This window comes from Cimex lectularius, unplaced genomic scaffold (genome assembly GCF_000648675.2).
Source record: "Cimex lectularius strain Harlan isolate CLEC.00 unplaced genomic scaffold, Clec_2.1 scaffold31, whole genome shotgun sequence".
NCBI classification, from domain to species: domain Eukaryota; kingdom Metazoa; phylum Arthropoda; class Insecta; order Hemiptera; family Cimicidae; genus Cimex; species Cimex lectularius.
The window spans coordinates 402276-423788 of record NW_019392645.1 but is presented as its reverse complement, the minus strand read 5'-3'; the positions used below and the strand labels follow the sequence as shown (position 1 = coordinate 423788).

The 21513-nt window shown below is 35.8% G+C and overlaps 2 protein-coding genes across 5 annotated transcripts in view; both read left to right on the top strand.

Annotated features, from left to right (window-relative positions):
• The first annotated feature begins 2880 nt into the window (after window positions 1-2880).
• Window positions 2881-4670, top strand: LOC106670521 (nuclear receptor 2C2-associated protein). The gene is made up of 4 exons (XM_014400957.2): window positions 2881-2990; window positions 3077-3141; window positions 3984-4074; window positions 4184-4670. The coding sequence occupies exons 2-4, from the start codon at window positions 3119-3121 to the stop codon at window positions 4466-4468; spliced, it is 399 nt and encodes a 132-aa protein (XP_014256443.1). The 5' UTR covers window positions 2881-2990; window positions 3077-3118; the 3' UTR covers window positions 4469-4670.
• Window positions 4671-7613: 2943 nt separating this feature from the next.
• Window positions 7614-21513, top strand: part of LOC106670468 (homer protein homolog 2) — a 28396-nt gene continuing 14496 nt past the window's right edge. The window contains exons 1-9 of one of the 4 annotated variants that reach the window (XM_014400854.2): window positions 7614-8036; window positions 8400-8556; window positions 16125-16256; window positions 16313-16570; window positions 16657-16778; window positions 16909-17090; window positions 17253-17398; window positions 18670-18831; window positions 21053-21283. In XM_014400854.2, the coding sequence (XP_014256340.1) occupies window positions 8011-8036; window positions 8400-8556; window positions 16125-16256; window positions 16313-16570; window positions 16657-16778; window positions 16909-17090; window positions 17253-17398; window positions 18670-18831; window positions 21053-21130 (1263 nt within the window). In that variant the 5' untranslated portion in view covers window positions 7614-8010 and the 3' untranslated portion in view covers window positions 21131-21283. Of the gene's footprint in view, window positions 8037-8399; window positions 8557-16124; window positions 16257-16312; window positions 16571-16656; window positions 16779-16908; window positions 17091-17252; window positions 17399-18669; window positions 18832-21052; window positions 21284-21513 lie in introns of those variants that run through there. The other 3 variants (XM_014400855.2, XM_014400857.2, XM_014400856.2) reach the window with 3 other exon arrangements.

Here is a 21513-nt window from a genome sequence, read left to right as displayed (position 1 = left end):
AATTTGAAGTTAAAAATAGTGAATTTGAAATTTAAAAAAAAATTCAAAAAGATGAATTTGAAATTATAAAGGGTAAATTTTGAAATTAAAAATGGTGAAGTTGGAATTGGATAAGGTTCATTTGCAATTAAAAAGGATGAATTTTAAATTAAAAAGGGTGAATTTTAATTTAAAAATAGTATATTTGATGTTAAAACAAAGGTGAATTTGAAATTTAAAAGGTTAATTTTAAGTTGAAAAAGTCAATTTGAAATTAAAAAAGGTTAATTTGCAGTTAAAAATAATGAATTTGAGATTTAAAAAGATTAATTTAAAGTTAAAAAATTATGAATTTGAAATTCAAAAGGGTTAATTTGACTAAGTAAATCTATAAACCTAGAATATTATCCTGTCCTTCTCAGGACGTTAAGATCTAGAGAGAAGGAATTTCGCTATCTTCAGTGTTGAGTGTTATTTGATAAGTCTTGTACAAACTCCGACATACAAAACTAGCGAGGATAGGTAGACCAAAATGCGCATTTTTTTAAAATTGTTAATTAGTTCAACAATATACCCAAATCTAAGACGAATTTTAATTATAGATCTTTTTCAGACAGAACAACATCCATTTAATTTATTACAGTCCCCTGTCTGCAGATAGGAGAAAGAAAAATCTTAAGGTAGACCATGAAAAGGCATTTTTATGAGATTTCATCCACTGATTAGGATTAACTTTCGAGGCTATCTTACAGGGGTTTGCAACAAAAGAGTTTCAACTAATTCTTTAAATAATTTATTTTGATCGAAGGTCTGAAAAGGAGAGAAAGTCGCATTTAAATTTATGATTTCCTGTATACTATGTTGATAAGACGAGTTTCATTCGAAAATTAAATAAACAACTGGAAAATGGGTCAATTTTGAGTAGTCATGAAGATTTGAAGGTGTTTTTGGAATATGGTTGCATTTTTCAACCGACCGTATTTGGTCTTGAAAGGTCTTCAGCCACTGTTTCTCAATGAGACACCGAAACGTTACAAAACCCGCATAAAAAGATGGTATAATTAACAAATAATCCGTATAATTGTATAATGGTCCAAACGTGCGGGTTTCGGGTGGATTGTCCGGATTTATATGGTAATCTAAATAACAGGGGCTGTCATTGGCGTCATTGATTTATGGAAATCGTCAGCCGGTTCAAAAGGATTCAAACGGACATGATTTTATAATTTTAGCCACAATGCGTTACAACAATATTTGTGGTTTTTGTGTTTCATTCTCGTTCTAAAGACTATCAACGTCTGAAAATTATGCAACGTATCTCAAAGATCAATGGAACAGATTGGGCAATCCTTTCTTTCCTATTGATTCAATTAGACCTGATACGTATTTCTAAATGTTACACTGGACACGAATGAAAAAGGAGTTTTGAGGGTCAATGGGAGAAAGCAGCACGTTTTGAGCGCGTCATTATTCCATATCTTAATCATCTGTTTCAATTATATAGTTGTACGTACTAATATTAACATTATTTACTTACAAATTTACATTGCTACTTAGTTACTTAGGCCGATAAATTTGCCAAAGAATGTACAATGAGGACATCCATCGGCCCTAATCCCTTTTACGGCATACCAAATTACCAAATTGCTAAATACGTACATCAGATGATACGTTAAGTATAAATTTGTTCAATGAGATTATATTCCTTGAAATAGGTAGAACTATTGTACTAACACCTAGGAATTGTTAAGTGTAGAATAATTATAGTACTGCTAACTGGGCACTGGACTCCAGAGGCAATAGTATTCGTAGCAGCAGTATTGCCAAGAAGAAGAAAGGGAACACGTCCTATGTTGTTGCGAATATACAAGCTGATATCTGTACTCCTTAGAGAAGACAAGCCCAACCTTGAAAGCTACACAAATTTACACACAGCCTTAAGCTTAACGGAAAGTACTAGATAATAATGGTGATACAATAGACCAATATTGGTGCGAGAGTCCGTAAAGAGGATCCTTTTAACCTTAACCTTACTTGCATATCATCAAAAAATGGTCGGTTCAATGAGATTGTATCCCCGGGCTTATACAGAGCTACTAAATCTAGCAGTTGTTAGGACTAGAATAATTGTAGGACTTCTGACTGAATAATAGTCATATGAACTCGTTGCAGCAGAATTGCCAAGAAGAAGAAACGGAACACGTACTATGTCAGAGCGAACATACAAGCTTATATTTCCACTCCTGAAAGAAGAAAAGCTCAGACTTGAATGATTCACAAATTAACAATGCTTTTGGATCTGATAAAAAGTTTAACGAAGAGCTATAGTTAATAATGGAAATGACATGATAAACCAGCATTGGTCACGGTGCGTACGGTCGTATAGAAGTTCCTTTTAACCTTAGCCTTACTTGCATATCATCAAAGAATGGTCTAAGAAATGGAGAGACTAAATCTAGAAAATTCGGCAGTGGTCCTATTGAAATATCTGCGCATGGTTGAAATATCTATCCTAGAAATGAGTCAGGATGATGTAACCGATGCGGTAGTCATGTCAGTTGTTGTCTTGCTGCTGTAGCTAATATTTCCGTCATGCTCTATGTGAGTGATGAGACCTCATTGATGTATCTTCACTCTGCCCTAAGCAGTTACCCTTGCTTATAATACAGGTGCTGTTGCCATTGGATGTTGCCTGGAAGAAAAACCATTGCTGAAGCAGTGACAGTGTTCAAAATCTTTGTATGAATTTTTACGGGTCTGTTGCTGAACAAATCGTCAGTACCAAGCGTGTTAAAACAGCGAAATTATGCGGACCAGTTAATTTAAATAGCTCACCAATATGACGTTTTATTTTCTATGAAATAATTGAAACACCATGGTGACCAGATTGTTTTCATTCGGGATGAACCCTCGTGTAACCTTCTTATTTATTGTTTTGTTCTCTACCTAAAATGTGTCCCGTGTAAAACTGGATGTTAAACAATGATTTTGACAGTATTTTTATTACCATGGTAAGCATTTTTTATTGTTTATCCCTCTCACACAATCTATTTTTTAAATATGTATGTATAATTTTTGTGAATGTTTTTATTTTCAGATTGTTCTTCATAATTTCTAAATTGATAAGTTTCCTAGAAAAATGGATCTAATAAACAATATAAGGTATATTGTAACATATACAATTAGATATTAATGGTATGTATAACATTAGGAAGGGTAGGGGATACAGCGATAGCATATTTTTACTCATTTTAGAAATAACGTACAAAGCAGCCGTTTAGGGATGGTTAGGTTACTCGAATAGAAGTATCCTTGTTTTTACTTCTAATTTTAATTGTAATTAATTTTATGTGATATTTTAGATAAGAACCAACCAATCTTACATTTTCTTTTTTTTTTAATTCTCAAATTAAAAGAAGAATCATTTATTTTTATATTTAATTCTGTACTTTGGAAGACAATTATTTTGATTATGCTGTAATATACAGGACTGTTTTATTGTATATAGTACTTTATACATATCTCGTCTTGGGTTTATTTGTGTGTATTGAAACTAATGTATTTATTAGGGTGATTATATACTACAAGAGGGCTGATGGAGGAATATCAATTAGATTAATTATTACAATGGAGGAATGGCAAGTTCACTGTGAGTGAATGGCATGTAATGAGGAAAGTATGTATTTAAGAATGAGTGAGAGCGTGAATGGGTTTGGATCTTGAGACTGATTGCGTTGGGGCTGAAATGACCTAGTTGTTTGATAGCCCCTGGATCTTCAGTGGCTGGATAGACAAACCATGGTCTCACCCCAGATGTTGGCAGTCTAGATGATTCTCTAGGCCTGCCGGTTATTCATTGTAAAGTACAAAAGCTGGAATTGCCAGTGGACTGCGAGAAGCTCAACTCTGTCCATGGGTGGGCGGATTTGGCTTATATAAATCAGTAATCACGTTTTTATATTGATAATTGATTAAAGATAATATAACTATTTTTTCCCCCCCAGTGTGAGCTCAGTTTTGAATCGAGACAGTAAGACTTTCGGCAAAAAGAATATAATTGATGGAAGCAGTGATACTTGTTGGCATTCTGCGGAGGTAAATTCAATTAATGTATTTTAAATTAAGGCATTAATTGAGTTCTTGTGTGTGTGCTGAATTAAATTGTACACAGTTTTAGACTTTAACGAAAAACTTTCATTTCTAGGGTACACCACAGTGGGTAAAATTCAGTTTCAAAGAGGATGTGACGATAAAAGGTTTTGAAATTCAGTTCCAAGGAGGCTTCGCTGGAAAACAGTGCACCTTTAAAAATCATACTGCTCACAATGAAGAAGAACAGTTCTATTCTGAAGACATAAACGGTGTACAGAAATTCTTACTGACGAAACCAATGGCTGGGAATATTTTTTCATTCCATTTTGAAACCAGCACCGATTTTTTCGGCCGGATTGTGATTTATGGTGTAAAATTTCTTTTTGATGACAGTTAAAATTCGACAAAATGTTGTGATCGCGGAGAAGACATTTTCCAAATTATTTTGTAATAAAACTTGTTTGTTGGTTTAAAACAATTCTGTTCATGTTTGTAAATAGAAGAAGAAGAAGAAATTTATTATTAAACATAAGAAACAGTTTATAATATATTTACAATAAATTTTAAGCATGGCAAAAAGCCATGATTGTGAACAGTCATATTCTTTACAGTTATTACTGTGATTATTGTACTTTTTAAAAACAAGACTGCATCCAAAGGACCGAAGATTACGGTTTACAAGTAAGTACTGAGGCCTATAGCACTTGACACCTCAGAAGCTTGGGTGCTTTCTCAAATGTAGGAATTGCATGTAAAGTCCTTAGTTCCTGCCTGCTGAGAGATAGTTAGCTTTTTGTTTTCCTGTTTGAATCTTATGAAAACATTGGGAGACCTAGTGTACATTTAAAATGAGGAAATTTTTAAAAGATTGTAAAGTCATTTAAAATATATATTTACAACTACACCTCATATGTAATATCTATACAATTACAGATTGCTATGTGTTATCAGGTAATCTCTATTAGGAGACACCTGCCGAAAGAGGACAAAAATAGAGACATGACAGTCCCTTAGCAACAGGTTCCACATTACATATATTTCTGCTGAATGGAGTAGTAGCATCACATTTGTCAATGTTCGGGGTCATAACAGTTTCTGATGCACCACATTTCTAGGTTAATCAGAAGTCTGTAGATGAGTACAATCTAGTGGAAAATTTTTAGTGATTGATATCAAGAACAGATGAAATAGATATTAAATAGGAGGGGTCAGCTTTATGTTAAAGTAAACAAAATGCAGTTGAGATGACTTTTATTCAGTTTTGCAAGCCTCACGAAGGAAAAAAAAACTAAAATTGTGCAGAGTGTGGTAAATGTTGTCCAGTGTTCCTCCAGGTATCGCAAGAAGTATTTTCTCTAGCCTGTCTACAAGGCCACAAATGGATAATTTCAAAGGCTGGGAAGAAATAAAAACAAACACACTTTTTGCAGAAAGTCAGCCATTTACCATCTCGAAGAGTTACTGCAGGCAAGAGATTTCACTGGATGTTCCATTCTGTTCAATGAAATAGTGCTACATTTATCAAAGTTCAGGGTCATGAGAGTTGTTGATGCACCACATTTCTAGGTTAAGTAATGTAGCCCATAGGTAATTATAATCTCGTCAAAAATTTAAGTATCTTGAAGAACAAATGAAAAATAGGGCGTGTCAAGGTGTGAACCTTTTGGATTGCCTAAAAAAGGTATAAAAGAAAAGCTAAGAGAAATAAGGGCCAGCTTAATGCAAAACTAAACAAAATTCAGTGGGAATGAATTGTATTCAGTTTTACAGGCCTTGTCCAGGGCCACTAGGAATCGCAAGAAGTTTGTAAATTCTCTAGCCTGTCTGCCAGGCCCAAACTGGATAATTTTGAAGGCAAGGAAGAAATACATAAACGCAATTTTTGCAGAAAGTCATGCAGAATTAATGTAGATGAGTACAATGTGGAAGGTTTTAAGTGAGTGTCATCGAGAACAGTTTAAATACACTGATGGGCAAAAAATTCCATCCAACTAATTTTCTCAATAAAATAAAATTCTGCTCTTAATTTGTCTCATTGTTTTTATCAATAAATATTTGTTTATGCTGTTCGTGCGTACGGGTTGAATCCTCGAGAGAGACTCGCTGAAGACAGCTGATGTACGTTCGTGTGTACGGGTTGAAACCCAGGGAGCGATTCGCTGAAGATAGCTGTTGTACGTTCGTGCGTACAGGTTGAATCCTCGAGAGAGACTCGCTGAAGACAGCTGATGTACGTTCGTGCGTACAGGTTAAATCCTCGGGAGAGACTCGCTGATGTACGTTCGTGCGTACAGGTCGAAGCCCAGGGAGTGACTGTCTGAAGATAGCGGATGTACGTTCGTGTGTACAGGTTGAAACCCAGGGAGCGACTCGCTGAAGATAGCTGATGTACGTTCGTGCGTACGGATTGAATCTTCGGCAGAGACTGACTGAACGCTGAAGACAGTTGTACTTCGTGCGAACAGTTCGAAAACCAGGCAGTGACTCACTCCTTTTACGAAGGATTGCTGCGGACCTGTTTCTCCCTCCAGCGTCGTGATCCTTACAAATTTTCCGTATTTATAATTTTTTTAAAATGATCAATTTAAAATAACAAATGACATGATTTTCCAACCAACCATTAATAAATAAAAATGTTTACATTGGCGTAAACAGGTATGAAGCTTGTAATTTTTTCCACAACACATCATGCGTTGCCTATCCTCGATGAAATCAGCGACCATCCTATTCTAATGCACAATAATGCCCGTCCACATGTCGCTCACATAGTACAAACGTACCTTTAACAGTATAACATCAGGGTGTTTTCTGGCCAGCCCGTTCTCCACACTTGAACTCTATCGGACATTTATGGGATAACCTCAAAAGACGAGAGCACGTCCATCATTTCCAGATTCACTCCACCAGCTTGAAAGGACTCCTCGCGAAGAATGGGCTAACCTCCAGCAAAGAGACTTTTCCAGACTGGTAGAAAGTATGCCGAGGAGTCTTCGAGATGTAATTAAGGCAAGAGAAGGAAATACGCGATGTTGAAATGTTAATTAAAAATCTAAAACAAAATTCAAACAAATTTTATCTGTCCGTATTTTTTTTAAATTTTTAATTTTTTTAAATTTTCCTTAGCAATTTAGATTTTTTTTTGTGACAAAGACTCAATTATTAAACGTTAAAAAACGTGAAACTTTGATTAATATATAAAAATATATACAAATCAAGTTATATTACAAGTGGGCGGAATTTTTGCCCGTCAGAGTAAATGTTAATCAGAAAGGGATCGAGATGGGAACCTTGTGGGACCCCTAGAAAGCAATAAAAGAAAAAAGTTAAGATAGAAAGACGGGCCAGCTTAATGTTCCACAAAACAAAATGCAGAGGAGATGAATTTTATTCAGTTTTACAGGTCTCACGAAGCAAAAAAACGAAAATAGTGCAGAGTGGGGCAAATTTTCTCCAGCGCCCTTCCAGGAATCGCAAGAACGTCATAAATTCACTAGCTCGTTTGGAAGAACCCGATTTTCATGCTTTGAATAAAATCGAAAAACCACACTTTTTGCTGAAAATCGGCCGTTTATAGGATTGAAGAGTATTCTGGAGTCGATGGGGAAATTCGTGTCTCATGTCGGTGTGGTGATTGATTAAAAAGCGTCAGCTGACATCCGAGCCCCGTCGTCGAGCCCCCTCTCGTCTTCATCAGGCAAGCTTTTTGAGCCGGATCCCTGTCCGAAAACCGACTCTGTCGTCCGAAACCCGATTCTTTTCACCTCGACGAGCGGCTGGAAAATCGTTCATCCCGACCCGAACCCAACAGATCCGAAACGGTAGGAATCAATGGCCGGCTCTCCGCTCCCTAGGATGCACTAATCTCGACCGGCCCTTTCCAGCGTTTCAGTCTCTGCCCTTCTTCTGCCGGAGTTCGTCGAGTAGAGGAAATTCGTTGAAATGACTTCCGGGAAGGACACGATGGGGTAAGTTAATTTGACAAAATTATGATAGCACACCCATTATTTATTTACTTTACTCCCCGCCTGGAGAAATGATAACAGATAACAAGGGTGTAATCGTCCCAACTCCGTGCTTTACAATTGAATTAGAAATTTTTTCCTTTTTACATTTCCCTGCTTGTCTAAAACACAATCATTTCCCCTGTTTTCATATCTTTTTAGCGTTTTTAATAGACCAGACATTTATATTGTTTAATATAACCTCGCAGTTACCTCCAGCAAGGAATTTTATTTATTTATACATTATCTTTTACTTTCTTTTTTTTCTCTCTTTTTTTTTTAAGAAAATCATTTCCCATTGCTTTTATTTTGTATTTTTTCATTTAGGGAGCAGCCGATATTTACGTGCAAGGCCCATGTCTTTCATATCGACCCCAAGACGAAAAAGTCTTGGATCCCAGCATCGGCGTCGGCTGTGAGCGTTTCCTTCTTTTACGATTCATCCAGGAGCCTCTACAGGATAATCAGCGTCGATGGCGTCAAGGTATTTTTTAAACGATATTCACACAGAATCGGGATTTAAAAAAAAATTAATAGGGATAAAATTTATTCTTGACAATAAATTCCACCAACTTCGCATCAATTAAAAACAGATAAAAGTTCAACCGCCTTTCAGATAACCTTACGTTCAAAAATAACCTTTTTTCTTTTGAAATTAATATCTTTTTAATAAAAAAGTTTTCAAAATAAAAACCTCTCATTTTCAACGAAGATTTAGGATATTTTGATGTAAGCGAAATAGGTTCCAAGCTTACATTTATAAAAAACCCAGACAAACCGTATGATACGCCTACTAGCTGCATAGAAGCTTACTAAGTTTGGTCAGTAAAATTTTCGAACGTCTCGTACCTACCAGATTGGACAAGCACATCACACAAATGCACATTATGGAAGAAGAGCAGTTCGGTTTTCGCCTGGGATTCTCGACAACTGCTCATCTGGCTAGGGATGGTTAGGGTAATCATCCCCCCTAACCATCCCTAAACTTATCCCAAATGACACTTGCCACGATCAGTGTCCACAGCATCCTCAGCACCTCTCCGGTATCTCAATTATCAACTGTCGACTTGATCCAATGAGTTGCAACAGCTGGTCCATGCTGGCTCAGGCTGGCTGAGTCCCCTGTAGAGTCTCAGATAGGGTGTGGCTGCTTCTCTTCCGGTTCGATTCCTGGAGTTGACTGTTCATGGCCTCCGGTGAGATGGTTTGAGCCCTTGGTCTAGATTGACTTTTGTTTTCCGAATCATCCTTTTTATACCAGCTTCTCTACTGGAGTAAGGGTGGAAAGGAAAATTAAAAGTCAGGGGAGTTCCCATGCCATGGGTGGGCCAGCAAAGAAGGTGTGCACATGGTTGACGCGACCCCGGTTTACGATGTCCCTCGTCGCTACATATTTTTGGCTCTGTGATGACAACCTTTCAGCACTATATAACTCGATGTGAGTTATTTAAATTAAGTTTTCTTTTTATCTAAGGTCTTTGTTGAGATAAAACAAATTAGTGGCACGAGCGGGATTTGGACCCACGACCTTTGGCTCAAGACGCCACTGCTCTAACCACTTGAGCTATTGTGACTTCGATCCACTCGTACACCAACTCCTTATCCCAACCTACAACCTTTCAAATTTTCCCTCTTTTTGCCATTTTTCAAATGTTGTAATCAGGATTACAGGCACGATAGCTCAAGTTTTCACCCGGAAACTCCTAGTCTCCATTCTTATTTTCTTATAAGTGCTCCTTGCCCAAGGAAGTCCCACGTGAATAAGGTCTGGTACGAAAAGATAGCCTACCCTAATATTTTGGGTATATGTTACATTTTATTGTTTTCATTAATTTGTTTAATCATAAATAACATTTTTTGTTATATTTTAAATGCATCTTGTAAAATGTATTAAATAAATACACTACTTAAATGTATCTGCCAGTAAAGTATAACTGCCTGGAAATAATAGCAAATATTAATTTTGAAGTGGGAGAAAAAGAGCACTTTTTTTTGCTATGTCTAGCTTTAAGGAAGCCTGATGAAGAGGTAGGCTTGCCAGCAAGCAGCCTGGCAGACGACCCCAGGGCAGGCAGTCAGGCTCTACATTCTTATTGTTCTATATTTGTTCTATTTTACCAGTCAGTAAGGTGGGGGAATAAAAACCATTTACTTGGCGAGATGCCCCCCCTCATCAGGAGGTTGAAGGTGGGTCTCATGTCGCACGGATTTTAATTTTACTTTAGATAGTGAGTTTGTTGTTTGACACGGACCTATACAAGGCACACACTATGTTAGCATTTTCCACTTGTCCCAAAATTACACTGCTTGTAGTGGGGAGGGGTATATCACTCCTGAATCAGTGCTTGGCTACTATGAACTCCCATAGGGGGTATGATCAATGTTATGGCCGTGGTGACTCCATCACATTCACACGATGGGGATTCAGTCATGCCTATTTTGTTCAGGTCGATTATGGTTCATTCAGAGTCTTGTCCATGGGATGATCAGTTTCCTAGGGCCATTCATTTTCGCAAACGACTGTTTGGGGGGGGGGGATAGCACATCTTTAGAATGTTTTTATTAAAACTTAAATAAAAAAAATTATAAAAAGCACTGAAAATGAATGACAAAATAATTCTAATGCCCTCACCTTTCTCCAGCTCAGTTAGCATTTGATATAGAAGGTCATAGAGGTGATGGACATCTTGAAAAAATATCGTTTTCACTAGATGAGGAATATTGTCCAGATTGAATACAAATTAATCACTTGGTATTGCCTCTGAGATCCTTGTTAATTGATTGTCTATTAATTCTAGATACAGCATTCTGATCATTGTACCAGGACCACAAACAATTTCTGTTTTCTTTCTGTAACCAATGCCACCCTGTACCACCACACTTCCTCCACCTACTTGCCTTTTTGAAAATACCATTTCTTCTTTCAGTGGGTCGTGTAAATAATATGCCCAACCATCAGGGCTGTTGAGGTTAATTTTTTATATATCTGAAAATAGGGTCTTTATCAATTCCTTCTTCCAGTAGATATGGTCAAAGGCGAACTGTTTATGGCGTTCCTTATTATCTTTATTTAGCCATGGTATCTGTTTTGTTTTCTTACTCTGGTTGTGCGTGGCATCATTTATGGCCCTCTTTACATTTTTTTGTTGGTCGACACTCCAGCTCTTTGAGCGATTTACCAAGCTGCCAAACAGGAATTTGAAGGGCTCCTTATCTAGGGGTGTCGGCCACAACGGTTTGGTAGGCGTTGACACCACTCTCATCATTGTAAGGTTAAAAAGTTCTTTGTCGGGTCGGAGCCATGTTAACATTATCATTTTTGAACCAAAAGTGAAAAGTGAATGTAATTTAATACACAAACGAAAACAATATCAGACAGAAAATAAGATTGAATGTGGGAAGAGAAGTTAACAAATGGAAACACTCTAATTTAACAACTCAATAATTGTAAACATTATTTTGAATGAGGGATCTCACGATACAACTTTAATTGACCAACAAAAGTTGAAAGTGAATTGAATCATTTTTTTTGTTCACACGTTTCCAATAAAATTTGATCATATTTTGACATGCAAACCATTGAGCTTTCGTATTCATGGTTTTAACCGCCTTAATTTTGTTCTTCAAATCAGCAATAGTAGGGATGGGGATAAGAGAGGCGGCCATAAGGCCTACTGCACCTCGACCTAAATAGATCTGTTGTGCTCCTCTGTTAATTATAACTCATTGGCCAGCTTCAGGCTAACCACTAACCAGCCTCCACAGCTTGCCAGCGGTTCCTTGGTGTAGGATCTTGCTTGTGGTTTTTCTTGTCCTAGTTGCAAGAACCTGCTCCTACATAGACCTTCACAGAAACATAGAATGTGTTCGGCGGTGGCGGTCTCCTCCTCTTCCTGGCAGTATCTGCACAGTGTTTCTTCTGAATGTAACCTATCCGGTAAATGTGCTTTCTTAAGTAGCAGTGCCCCGTCAGGAGTCCAACCAGAATCCTGGTTTGGTTGCGGTTGCCTTCCAGAGTTCTTTTGTAAGTTTTGCGGATGGTCCTTCTATGAATCTCTTCGCGTGCCTCGTACCTGTGGTATTGTTCCACCAGGTTTTGGACTCATTAAGGATCCATTTTAAGATGTATCCCCTTTTGTGGCAGGCTGGTAGGCCCCAGTAGGGTTCTGGGCCCATAGAGTCCATGTTGGCTCCCTTTTTGGCCAGCATGTCAACCTTGCCTCTATGCCCCGAATGTCCAAGACCCATGCCAGGATCAGGCCATTAATGTCGCTGACTTCCGTCAGGGCCTTCATGCATTTCCAAACACTCTTTGCCTTTGCCTCGCATGAAGCTAAGGCCCTGAGAGCTGCCTGGCTGTCAGAGAAAATGGCTATCTTCAGGGAATGTATTCCTAGCCTTTTTATTTCTCTGGCACATTGTTCGATCGCTATGATTTCAGACTGGAAAATTGTAGCATACTTGCCTAGGTTTACTGACAGTTCAGTCTTCGGATTCATCCTAAAGACCCCAGCTCCTGTACCTTGTCGGTTTTGGAGCCATTAGTATACCAGTAGGAATTTACCTTTAGTGGTGTTCCCTTGGCCCATTCTGGTATCAGTACTTTGTACTACTTGGTGAAATTGTACTTTGGAGTAGTGGCATCAGTTGGCATACCTAAAATGGCATCTGCTCCCTCAGTTTCCATTGTTTATTCACATGGCCTATCCTTGCATATGGTTGTCCATTTATGATCCTGTGGTCTGCTGCTCTGGCTTCTCCTTGGATTAAAATGTGAAGTGGTAGGGAGGTTTAACAAAACTTCCAGGGCTGCAGTTGGCATTGTGCTCATGGCACCAATGACACTGAGATACGCTTATCTTTGGGTGCCACTTAGCAGCCTTATTTGTCCAACACACCACCAACCCATATGTCAACATTGGTCTTAAAACACAGGTGTATAGCCATAGGGTCATTTTGGGGTTTAGACCCCAGTTCTTGGTGTAGAGCCTTCTGCACCTCCCCCAGGCAATTTTCGCTCTTTGGGTAGTGTGAATTTTTCATTTCTTTTCATACAATGTAGCATTCTAGGTAAATTTTTCTTTACAAAAAAGGATATCTTAGTATCTTAACAGTCTCGTAATTAACTATTTTATTTATTAACTTTTGTGTTTTATATACAGACCTGAACTTCAAAATAGAAAACTTTCCTTAATAAAAGAAAAGAGTGCCAAGTAATGAAATAACACATTTTTTTCCATCTGGAAAGGTTAAAAATTGGGAAGTGCTCTATTCAAGGATTCATTGAAATAAACCACGAGTGTAAGTAAACACGAGTTTTGACAATATCAACAGCTTCATGCTCTTTATGCTAAATCAAACACAAGCGTGAATGTGTTATTAGTCTCAGCCTTTCTATTTTACATGTTGGGCAGGTTTTTAAATTTACTCAAATCTTACATTTTCCGTGGTGAATGTTCTCTTAATATGCGGTGTAATCTGCTTGTTAAACTTTTCAGTCTGTAAAAAGAGTCTTATATTGTGTGATATTTTGGGATTTTTTTTTTCTTTCTTTTAAAAACATCAGATCAAATAATGTGCTGTATCTGTCTTTGGCATTTTCAAAACTTCTGTTTCTAACTTGTCAGATGACATAGAGCTGCTTTTTAATAAGTCTCAAAACAAATAGATTCACAGTTGGAAGAAGCCTAGTCCTGTAGATTAATTTAATATGGAATGATACTACAGCAATCCTTTAAAAATTAAAAAAAAAATTAAGTAATAAAAAAAACATGTCTTTTATTACATAGTACATTCAGTTTTTACAAGGCTTAAGTCACACATCATGTCTAAGTTCTTGAGAGTTTTTCAAATACTTCTGATTATGTTATTTTAACTTCAGTCCATTGTTTTTACATTTTCTTTTGCTATCCTTCCTTCAGGGCCTTTCCTAAATCATTTTTATTTGTCTTGCCATATACAGCTTTTTTCCACTAGATCAACCCTTTTTAACTCCAGATTTACGATTTTAATTTCTAATTAAACTTTTTTAACTTCAAATTAACCCTATCTTTAAAGCATTAAAAAATTTAGGAGATGGTATGATCGTGTAAAGTAAAATTCTTGTATATTTAAAATACACTCAAATTCAACAAAAAAAGTTCTCATATTTTGTTGTTTACTTCAAACTATATGTATGTATTTTTATCCTTATAGTAATTGCAACGTACTTATCTTAATGTAAACCAAATTAAACAAGATCAGAAATTCATGAGTTTTAATAAGAAATATTTAATTATGATGGTTTGAAAGAAAATTGACCAAAACACTGAAAAATCATTTAGTAATTAGAAAAGCTTAAAATTTACTAGCAAAAAATTTTTTTTTAGTCTTTGAGTGTACAATTCTTAGAATTTGAAGTTAAACTAAGCTAAAAACTTAAAATCCACACCAAAATTAATTACAATTAAAATTAAATATAAAATCAAATTATTATTTTTTATAAGCTTATAAAATAATAATTCATATATAGTTGTGATTTTTGTTTAAATAAAAATTAAATGAACTATAAAACAAAATTTCATCTTTTAAAAAAACCCTCAAATTAATAGAAGAATCATTTGTTTTTATATTTAATTTTATATATTTTAATTAATTTTCATGTGGTATTTTGTATAAGAACCCATATTCAATTTTAAAAAATTCACAAATTAAATTAATAATCCTTTATTTATTTCAATTAATTTTGTAATTTTAATAATAATTAATTATGGCCTTATAAGAGCCCAGTTATTTTACAACAGTTTTTAAACAAAAATTTGCAAATATACAGGAATATTACTTTACATGCTAATATTTCATGCTATCTAAGTTTTTTTTATTGCTTTAAAGAAAGTGTTAAGTTGAAATCAAAAAGGGTTCATTTGAAATTAAAAAGCGTTCATCTCAAGTTAAAAAAGGGTTAATTTGGTGGAATTAAAAAAGGTTAATTTGAAATCAAAAAAGGTTCATTTGAAGTTAAAAAAAGGGTTAATTTGGTGGAATTAAAAAAGGTTATGTGAAATCAAAAAAGGTTCATTTGAAGTTAAAAGAAGGGTTCATTTGAAATTAAAAAGGGTTCGTCTGAAGTTAAAAAAGGGTTAATTTGGTGGAATTAAAAAAGGTTAATGTGAAATCAAAAAAGGTTCATTTGAAGTTAAAAGAAGGGTTCATTTGAAATTAAAAAGGGTTTGTCTGAAGTTAAAAAAGGGTCAATTTGGTGGAATTAAAAAAGGTTCATTTGAAATCAAAAAGGGTTCATTTGAAATTTTAAAAAGGTTAATTTAAAGTTAAAATAGGTTATTTTGATGTGAAAAAGCTATAAGTTTAGGTATTTATGATGAGTCTTTGTTTCTAAGTTATGTGTAAATTACAATTAATTAAGGTTTTTAGTTGAGATAAAAAAGTCAATGGCACAAGCGGGATTCGAACCCACGATCTTCGGCTAGATACGCCGCTGCTCTACCACTTGAGCTATCTCCAAGCTATCTCCACTTGGGACCACAACTTCCCATCTCAACCCCACCTTTTTGAATTTTCCCTCCTTTTTGCCATTTTTCAAAAATTGAATCGTGAAGATCACGTCAGAAGATCGTGAGTTTGAATCCCGCTCGTGCCATTGACTTTTTATCTCAACTAAAAACCTTAATTAATTGTAATATATTAATTGGTCAAGCGGACCACGAAATTAGTGAAGGTATGTGTAAATTATAATTTTTATCTAATCTACAATGTTCATATCAGTGAGCAGAGTTTTATTTAAATTTAGGAAAATTACAGTTGGTTTTTAATTTATTATTTAATTTTTTGTAATCTTGGATTATTCAGTTATTGTTGTATGGGAAATAATCCAGGATTTATAGGCAATGTGTGTTTTCTAGCCGTAATCCAAAATTGTCCAAGTAATGCTTATTTTAATGTGAACTTATTGTGTGATATGTGGCGCTAATGTTCATTTATTTGTTTATATTCAAACTAAAAAAAATCTTGTGAAAAAAAATGATTGTTTCCATTTATGTTTTATATTAATTTCAGGCTGTTATAAATAGCACCATAACGCCCAGTATGACATTTACGAAAACATCACAGAAATTTGGCCAATGGTCCGATATACGCGCAAATACAGTGTATGGTCTAGGATTTTCATCGGAGGCTGAACTTACTAAAGTAATTATCCCTGTTATAAACATACTGCAATCCGACTGTTAACTGTGTTTTGTTAGTTTATTGAACAGTTTCATGAGGTGAAAGAAGCGACGCGGACGGTTAGTAATAGATCTGCTAATGGCACTATTACAACGACACCTGTTACCAGTGCCAATGCAAGTCCTATAACAACCAGAGCGAGCGGAGGTGCGTTGAGCGATGCAGGGCCACTTCTCGACCCGCCATCTCTTCAACCGGCATGCACATCTCCTGCGCCTATTTCATCGACTTCAGACGAAGGCCCTCATCACAGATCAAATATGTCTCAAATACCAGTGAGTCGATTATTATTTTTGAAGAACAATTGCTCAGATGTGTTGTGTATCATTTTAATAACTTTTGGTTCTGCTTGATTATATAGCCAGGTGAAAGCCCAAAACATCAACCTGCAGAAGCGAAATCTCCTGCACCCGGCCCCACTTCAACTGCTGAAGTCCAGTTGAAATATGAAAATGACCGACTGAAATTAGCTTTAGCACATAGGTGAGTTTATTGTTATTTGCAAGGTTTATCGTTTGCTATAGAAATATTAAATTATTAAATAAGAAATAAGCTGTGAATAACTTTAAACCTATGTAACCTGTTTCATTTTTTTTAACAAATTCCTTTTTAGTTCTGCAAATGCCAAAAAATGGGAAGTTGAATTAGCAACCTTGAAGAATAATAACTTACGGCTCACTAGTGCACTTCAGGAAAGTACAGCAAATGTAGACGAATGGAAGCGTCAGTTACATTCTTATAAAGAAGAGAATCAACGACTAAAATCTAAATACATTGAACTAGAAGCAGCAAAAGGTATTATTTCATTTTCTATGATATTCTATTCACATACACTTTTTTATGGTTTCCTTAACAAATGTTTAAATTATTCACACACAAGCTTACATTGTTGCATTAGATTTTTGCTTGTAACAAATCAAACAGTATGCAAATTGTTATGATTTGATCATTTTTAAGGTGGCACGGAGGCAGCAGGCGAATTAAGGAAGGAATTGGCTACACTACGCTTGCGGGTAGAAACTTTAGAAGCAGAATTAAAATCTAAAGATGATGAAATGAAGAGAATGTCAACTGGAAAGCAACCGGCGGAAGACAAATGCAAAGTATGAAGTTATTGCCATATTATTTATGATAGGGTTTTTTTCTCAAAGTCTGTCTATGATCACCTTCACTGCTTATTTATAAAAAAATATTTCTCCGAGCCCTAATATTAACTAAAGATGTCCTTGCTCCGTTTGTAGGTTCACCAGTTTTGGATTTTTTCACTACCTCAGCTCAGTCATTTGAATGAATACTTAGTTTCAGCTCCAGTTAATTTCTCTCTCTCCCTCCTATTTTTTAATATATAAAATGTTTATGTGTGTTTGTGTTGTGTCTATTGTGTAGTTGACAACCTGAGGTACAAACGAAAGGCTAGCATATAAGGATATCGATGTAGTATACGTATAAAAGCAGAGAGTTATTAATGAGATAAAGACACTCAAATGGTTGCAGTTTAAAACCAAATAAGCATAAAATATCAGAAAAAGGAGGAAAACACACAGAGGGCTGGTTGGCAGTGTTGTCCTCAGCTGTTTGTTGACCCATAAACCTCCCACATATTATATACATATATAATAATAGGTAGCCATTATCCCAAAGTAAAAAAGACATATATTTGAATGGTATTTCAAAAAAGAAGAGATTTTATAAATACTCTTCTATCATGAACAACAAAACCATTTAATTTTATACTTGTGTTCACAGACTACTTGCATCTAGAAAAAAAAAAAATACCATCTATAGATTTATTAGAATAGTTGTATATAGTGTTTTGCAGAAATATTAAATTTGTGTATGGAATAATACTATTTTTTGTGTATGTATAAGGAGTTAGAATCGTTCTCAGGCTAATCAATTTTATATGGCTACCATATATTTTGCCAATCACATTTGGAAAGCCTTAGACCGAAAATAGGCCACTGATATTTTTTCCCCTCAGTTGGCCTTTTCACAATGTCTGGTGTCTTGGAAAAACTGTCGGAGTCCGAGAAGGAAAAAAGCATTCCAACAGAGTTAAGAATCCGAGATCAGTCAATGTTCGGGCATGCGCAGTCGCATTCACAAATTAGTTGGCAACTGGTTTGTGATTATGTGTTGGAACAAACCTTACCTTTAAATTAATAAAAAACACCTTAACTAATCTCTTTTCAAATTGTGTACAATGTATGATTGCTTCAAAACACAAGAGGTACAAAATTGAATCGTTGAAAAAACACTACAAACCTACATTACAACCCAAAACTTTTGATTCTGTGTTCAAAATATTTTCTTCTAAATGAGAATTTGACATCAGTCAGTCTATTACATATAACTATAAATGTTTCTATTTCAGGCGTTACAACAAGAAAATGCAGAATTACAAGCAGGAGTGTCATTAGCACAAGCTCAGCTTGAAACAGCACTAGCGGCACACGAATCTCAACGAAGGGTAATGGAAACTCTTAATGGCCAATTGGCGATGCGAATTCAGGAGCTTGCAGCTATCCATAGAGAGGTAATTAAAAAGTTTACACTCAAGTAACTTTCAAATAGTGTTGATCAAATTTAGTCCCTTTATCCACAGTAAAAATAGAAGACTTGCTTCTCTATTTATTGACAGAACCCATATCTATCCACTATAAGTACTCACCTTTTTCCGTACTGTCTGCCACAAATTGCTATTGACTTTATAATCTTAATAATTTAAGATAATCCTGCTTTACCCTCTACACACTTCTTGAACATTTGATGTACATGTTGAATGAATAATTTATTGTTTGTGATTGTATGGTTTGTTAGGAATCCAGATTAAGATTTATCAAAATTAAAACTTAATTCCTTTATGATTATTTAACTAGTTTTGTTTTAATATCTAGATTTAATTGTCAATGTTCAAAATTTAACTAAATCCTTCTCACGCTTCTTTTTTTAAAGATTTCTAAATGTTCTTTATTTTTTATTTTTTTAATAAGTGGTTTGGTAAAATTCTCTTTCTTGTAAGAGATGTATGTAACAAATGTGGGTAACACAACCTGTAAATGATTTGTGAAGGAAAATTGTGTTTGGAAAAATAGCACTGCCTGCCTGCCTGCCTGACACTATCTGTGCATAACTAACCTAATTGTTTTGAGTAGTAGCACAACTTAAAAAAAAAAATACTACCACATTTCATGTCCTGTTTTACATAGAAATTCGTGCGTCGCAATCACATATTTTCTCCATGTCATGGAAAAACATTGCACCATGGATAGGTAACCTAACCCATCCCTAATCTAGCCTTAACCCCAGCCCTACCTAAACTAATCTGTATCTAACCCTAACCTTGCTTAAAATAACCTGTCCCTAACCCCCAACCCCAACCCTATTTTTCCTATTAACTAAATATTAACCTCTTTCTGGCTTCGCCGGTGTTTGTTTTCTTTGGTGTGGACTTCCCACTACCTAATATCATCTGCAACTCAGGTCCAATTGTGTACCTTATGACTTGGCAGGGTTAGTAACTTTTGATTAGTTACTCAATAATCAGAATCATCAGACAAGCTTCACTCTCTGTCCATATACCTGCAGACTATGGATAGTGGGGACCTCAAAGTAGTTAGGGCAATGGTGAGGAGCATTCTCGGGATTATTTAATCCTGAGACCCCCTGATGGTCTTTTTAGAATGCTCAGGTTTGGACCCTCATGCCCAACCACGACATCAGCTGCTTAAACAAATGTTTCTGGTGTATTTCCATGTAGGCTTCCTTTAATACCCCATATTTCCACGCCTTGAAGTCTGTTACTCAATCCAATGTGAACACTACATAAATGAACCTGTTCCTAACCCTAACATAGACCTAAACTAACCTATACCTAACCCAACTCTGCCTAACCTAATCTGCCCCTGACCTCAGCCTAAACAAACTTTATCTGTCCCTAACCCCAACCTAAACTAGCCTGTATCTAACCCCAACCCTACCTAATCCAATCTGTCCCTATCCCTACTTCTGACTTAATATATCCCTTACCCTACCCGGCCTCATATGTCCCTAACCCTAACTTAAACTAACCTGTATCTAACCCTAACCGCAGCCCTTCCTAACCTAATCTGCCCCTAACTCTAACCTCAACCTAAACTAACGTGTATCTGACCCTACCTGACTTAATCTGTCCCTAACCTAACCAGTCATAACCGTAACCCCAACCTTACCTAAACGAACCTGTATCTAACTGTAACCCCAATCCTACTTAACCTGTGTCTAACCCTAACCCCAGCCCTACCTAACCTAATCTGCCCCTAGCCTTAACCCCAACCTAAACTCACCTGTCCCTAACCCTAACCCCAACCCTACCTAACCTAATCTGTCCCAAACCCCAACCTAACCTAGCTCAATCCATGCATATTCCCAGATGACATGAAAATGGTCACGCAATAAATTGTATTCCCAGCTCAAAAAAATAACCATTTAAAAAATAATAATATGAACGCAAATACAGTAGCAAGCTGGAGCAACACACAATTTGGGCATGGGCAAGTGTCTTAAGATACTTCAGCTGCTATTCTTTGGAATAGAAAGGAAATTTCATTAATTATATAGAGTTACACCACTTACAGTCAGAGTCAGAAAACCACATATAATATATAATTTCAACATTAGTTGAGTGTGTCTGGCTAATGCAGGAGATTTTATTGTTTTTTTACCATTTCGGAATCTTGTGGTATGGAGTGCCTTCAATTCGCCTTTTCATCTTTCAGCTTCAACTACCTCACATGTTCCAGGAACCTCCGTTCACACACAACTCAACTTTTAACTCTAATTGGTCTTATAGTTAATCATACTGTAATTCTACTTATGGGCACATCCAGTCCTTGATGGAGTTGAGGAATTCTGAATCCTGGTCCATCAACTGAGATTATCAGCCTTCTGTTTTTTCACTTATTTAAAATCAATTGTTTTTTGTTTCAATAAATATACAGTTAACATAGCGTGTTGGGATTTCTGAGCACTTAACTAGTACCTTTCTTAGATAAATTAGCAAAGCAATTGATTGATTTTATATTTTAATTTAACTTTTGGTAACTTAAGTGGTATTTAAGTGTGTTTTACTGTTTATGTTTCCATTAGAGGAAACCAATTTTAAAGCTAGGCTAATATTTGTCATTGCCATATGACTCAACATCTGTGTTTCTTGTACTTGTAAAATATAAAAATTAAA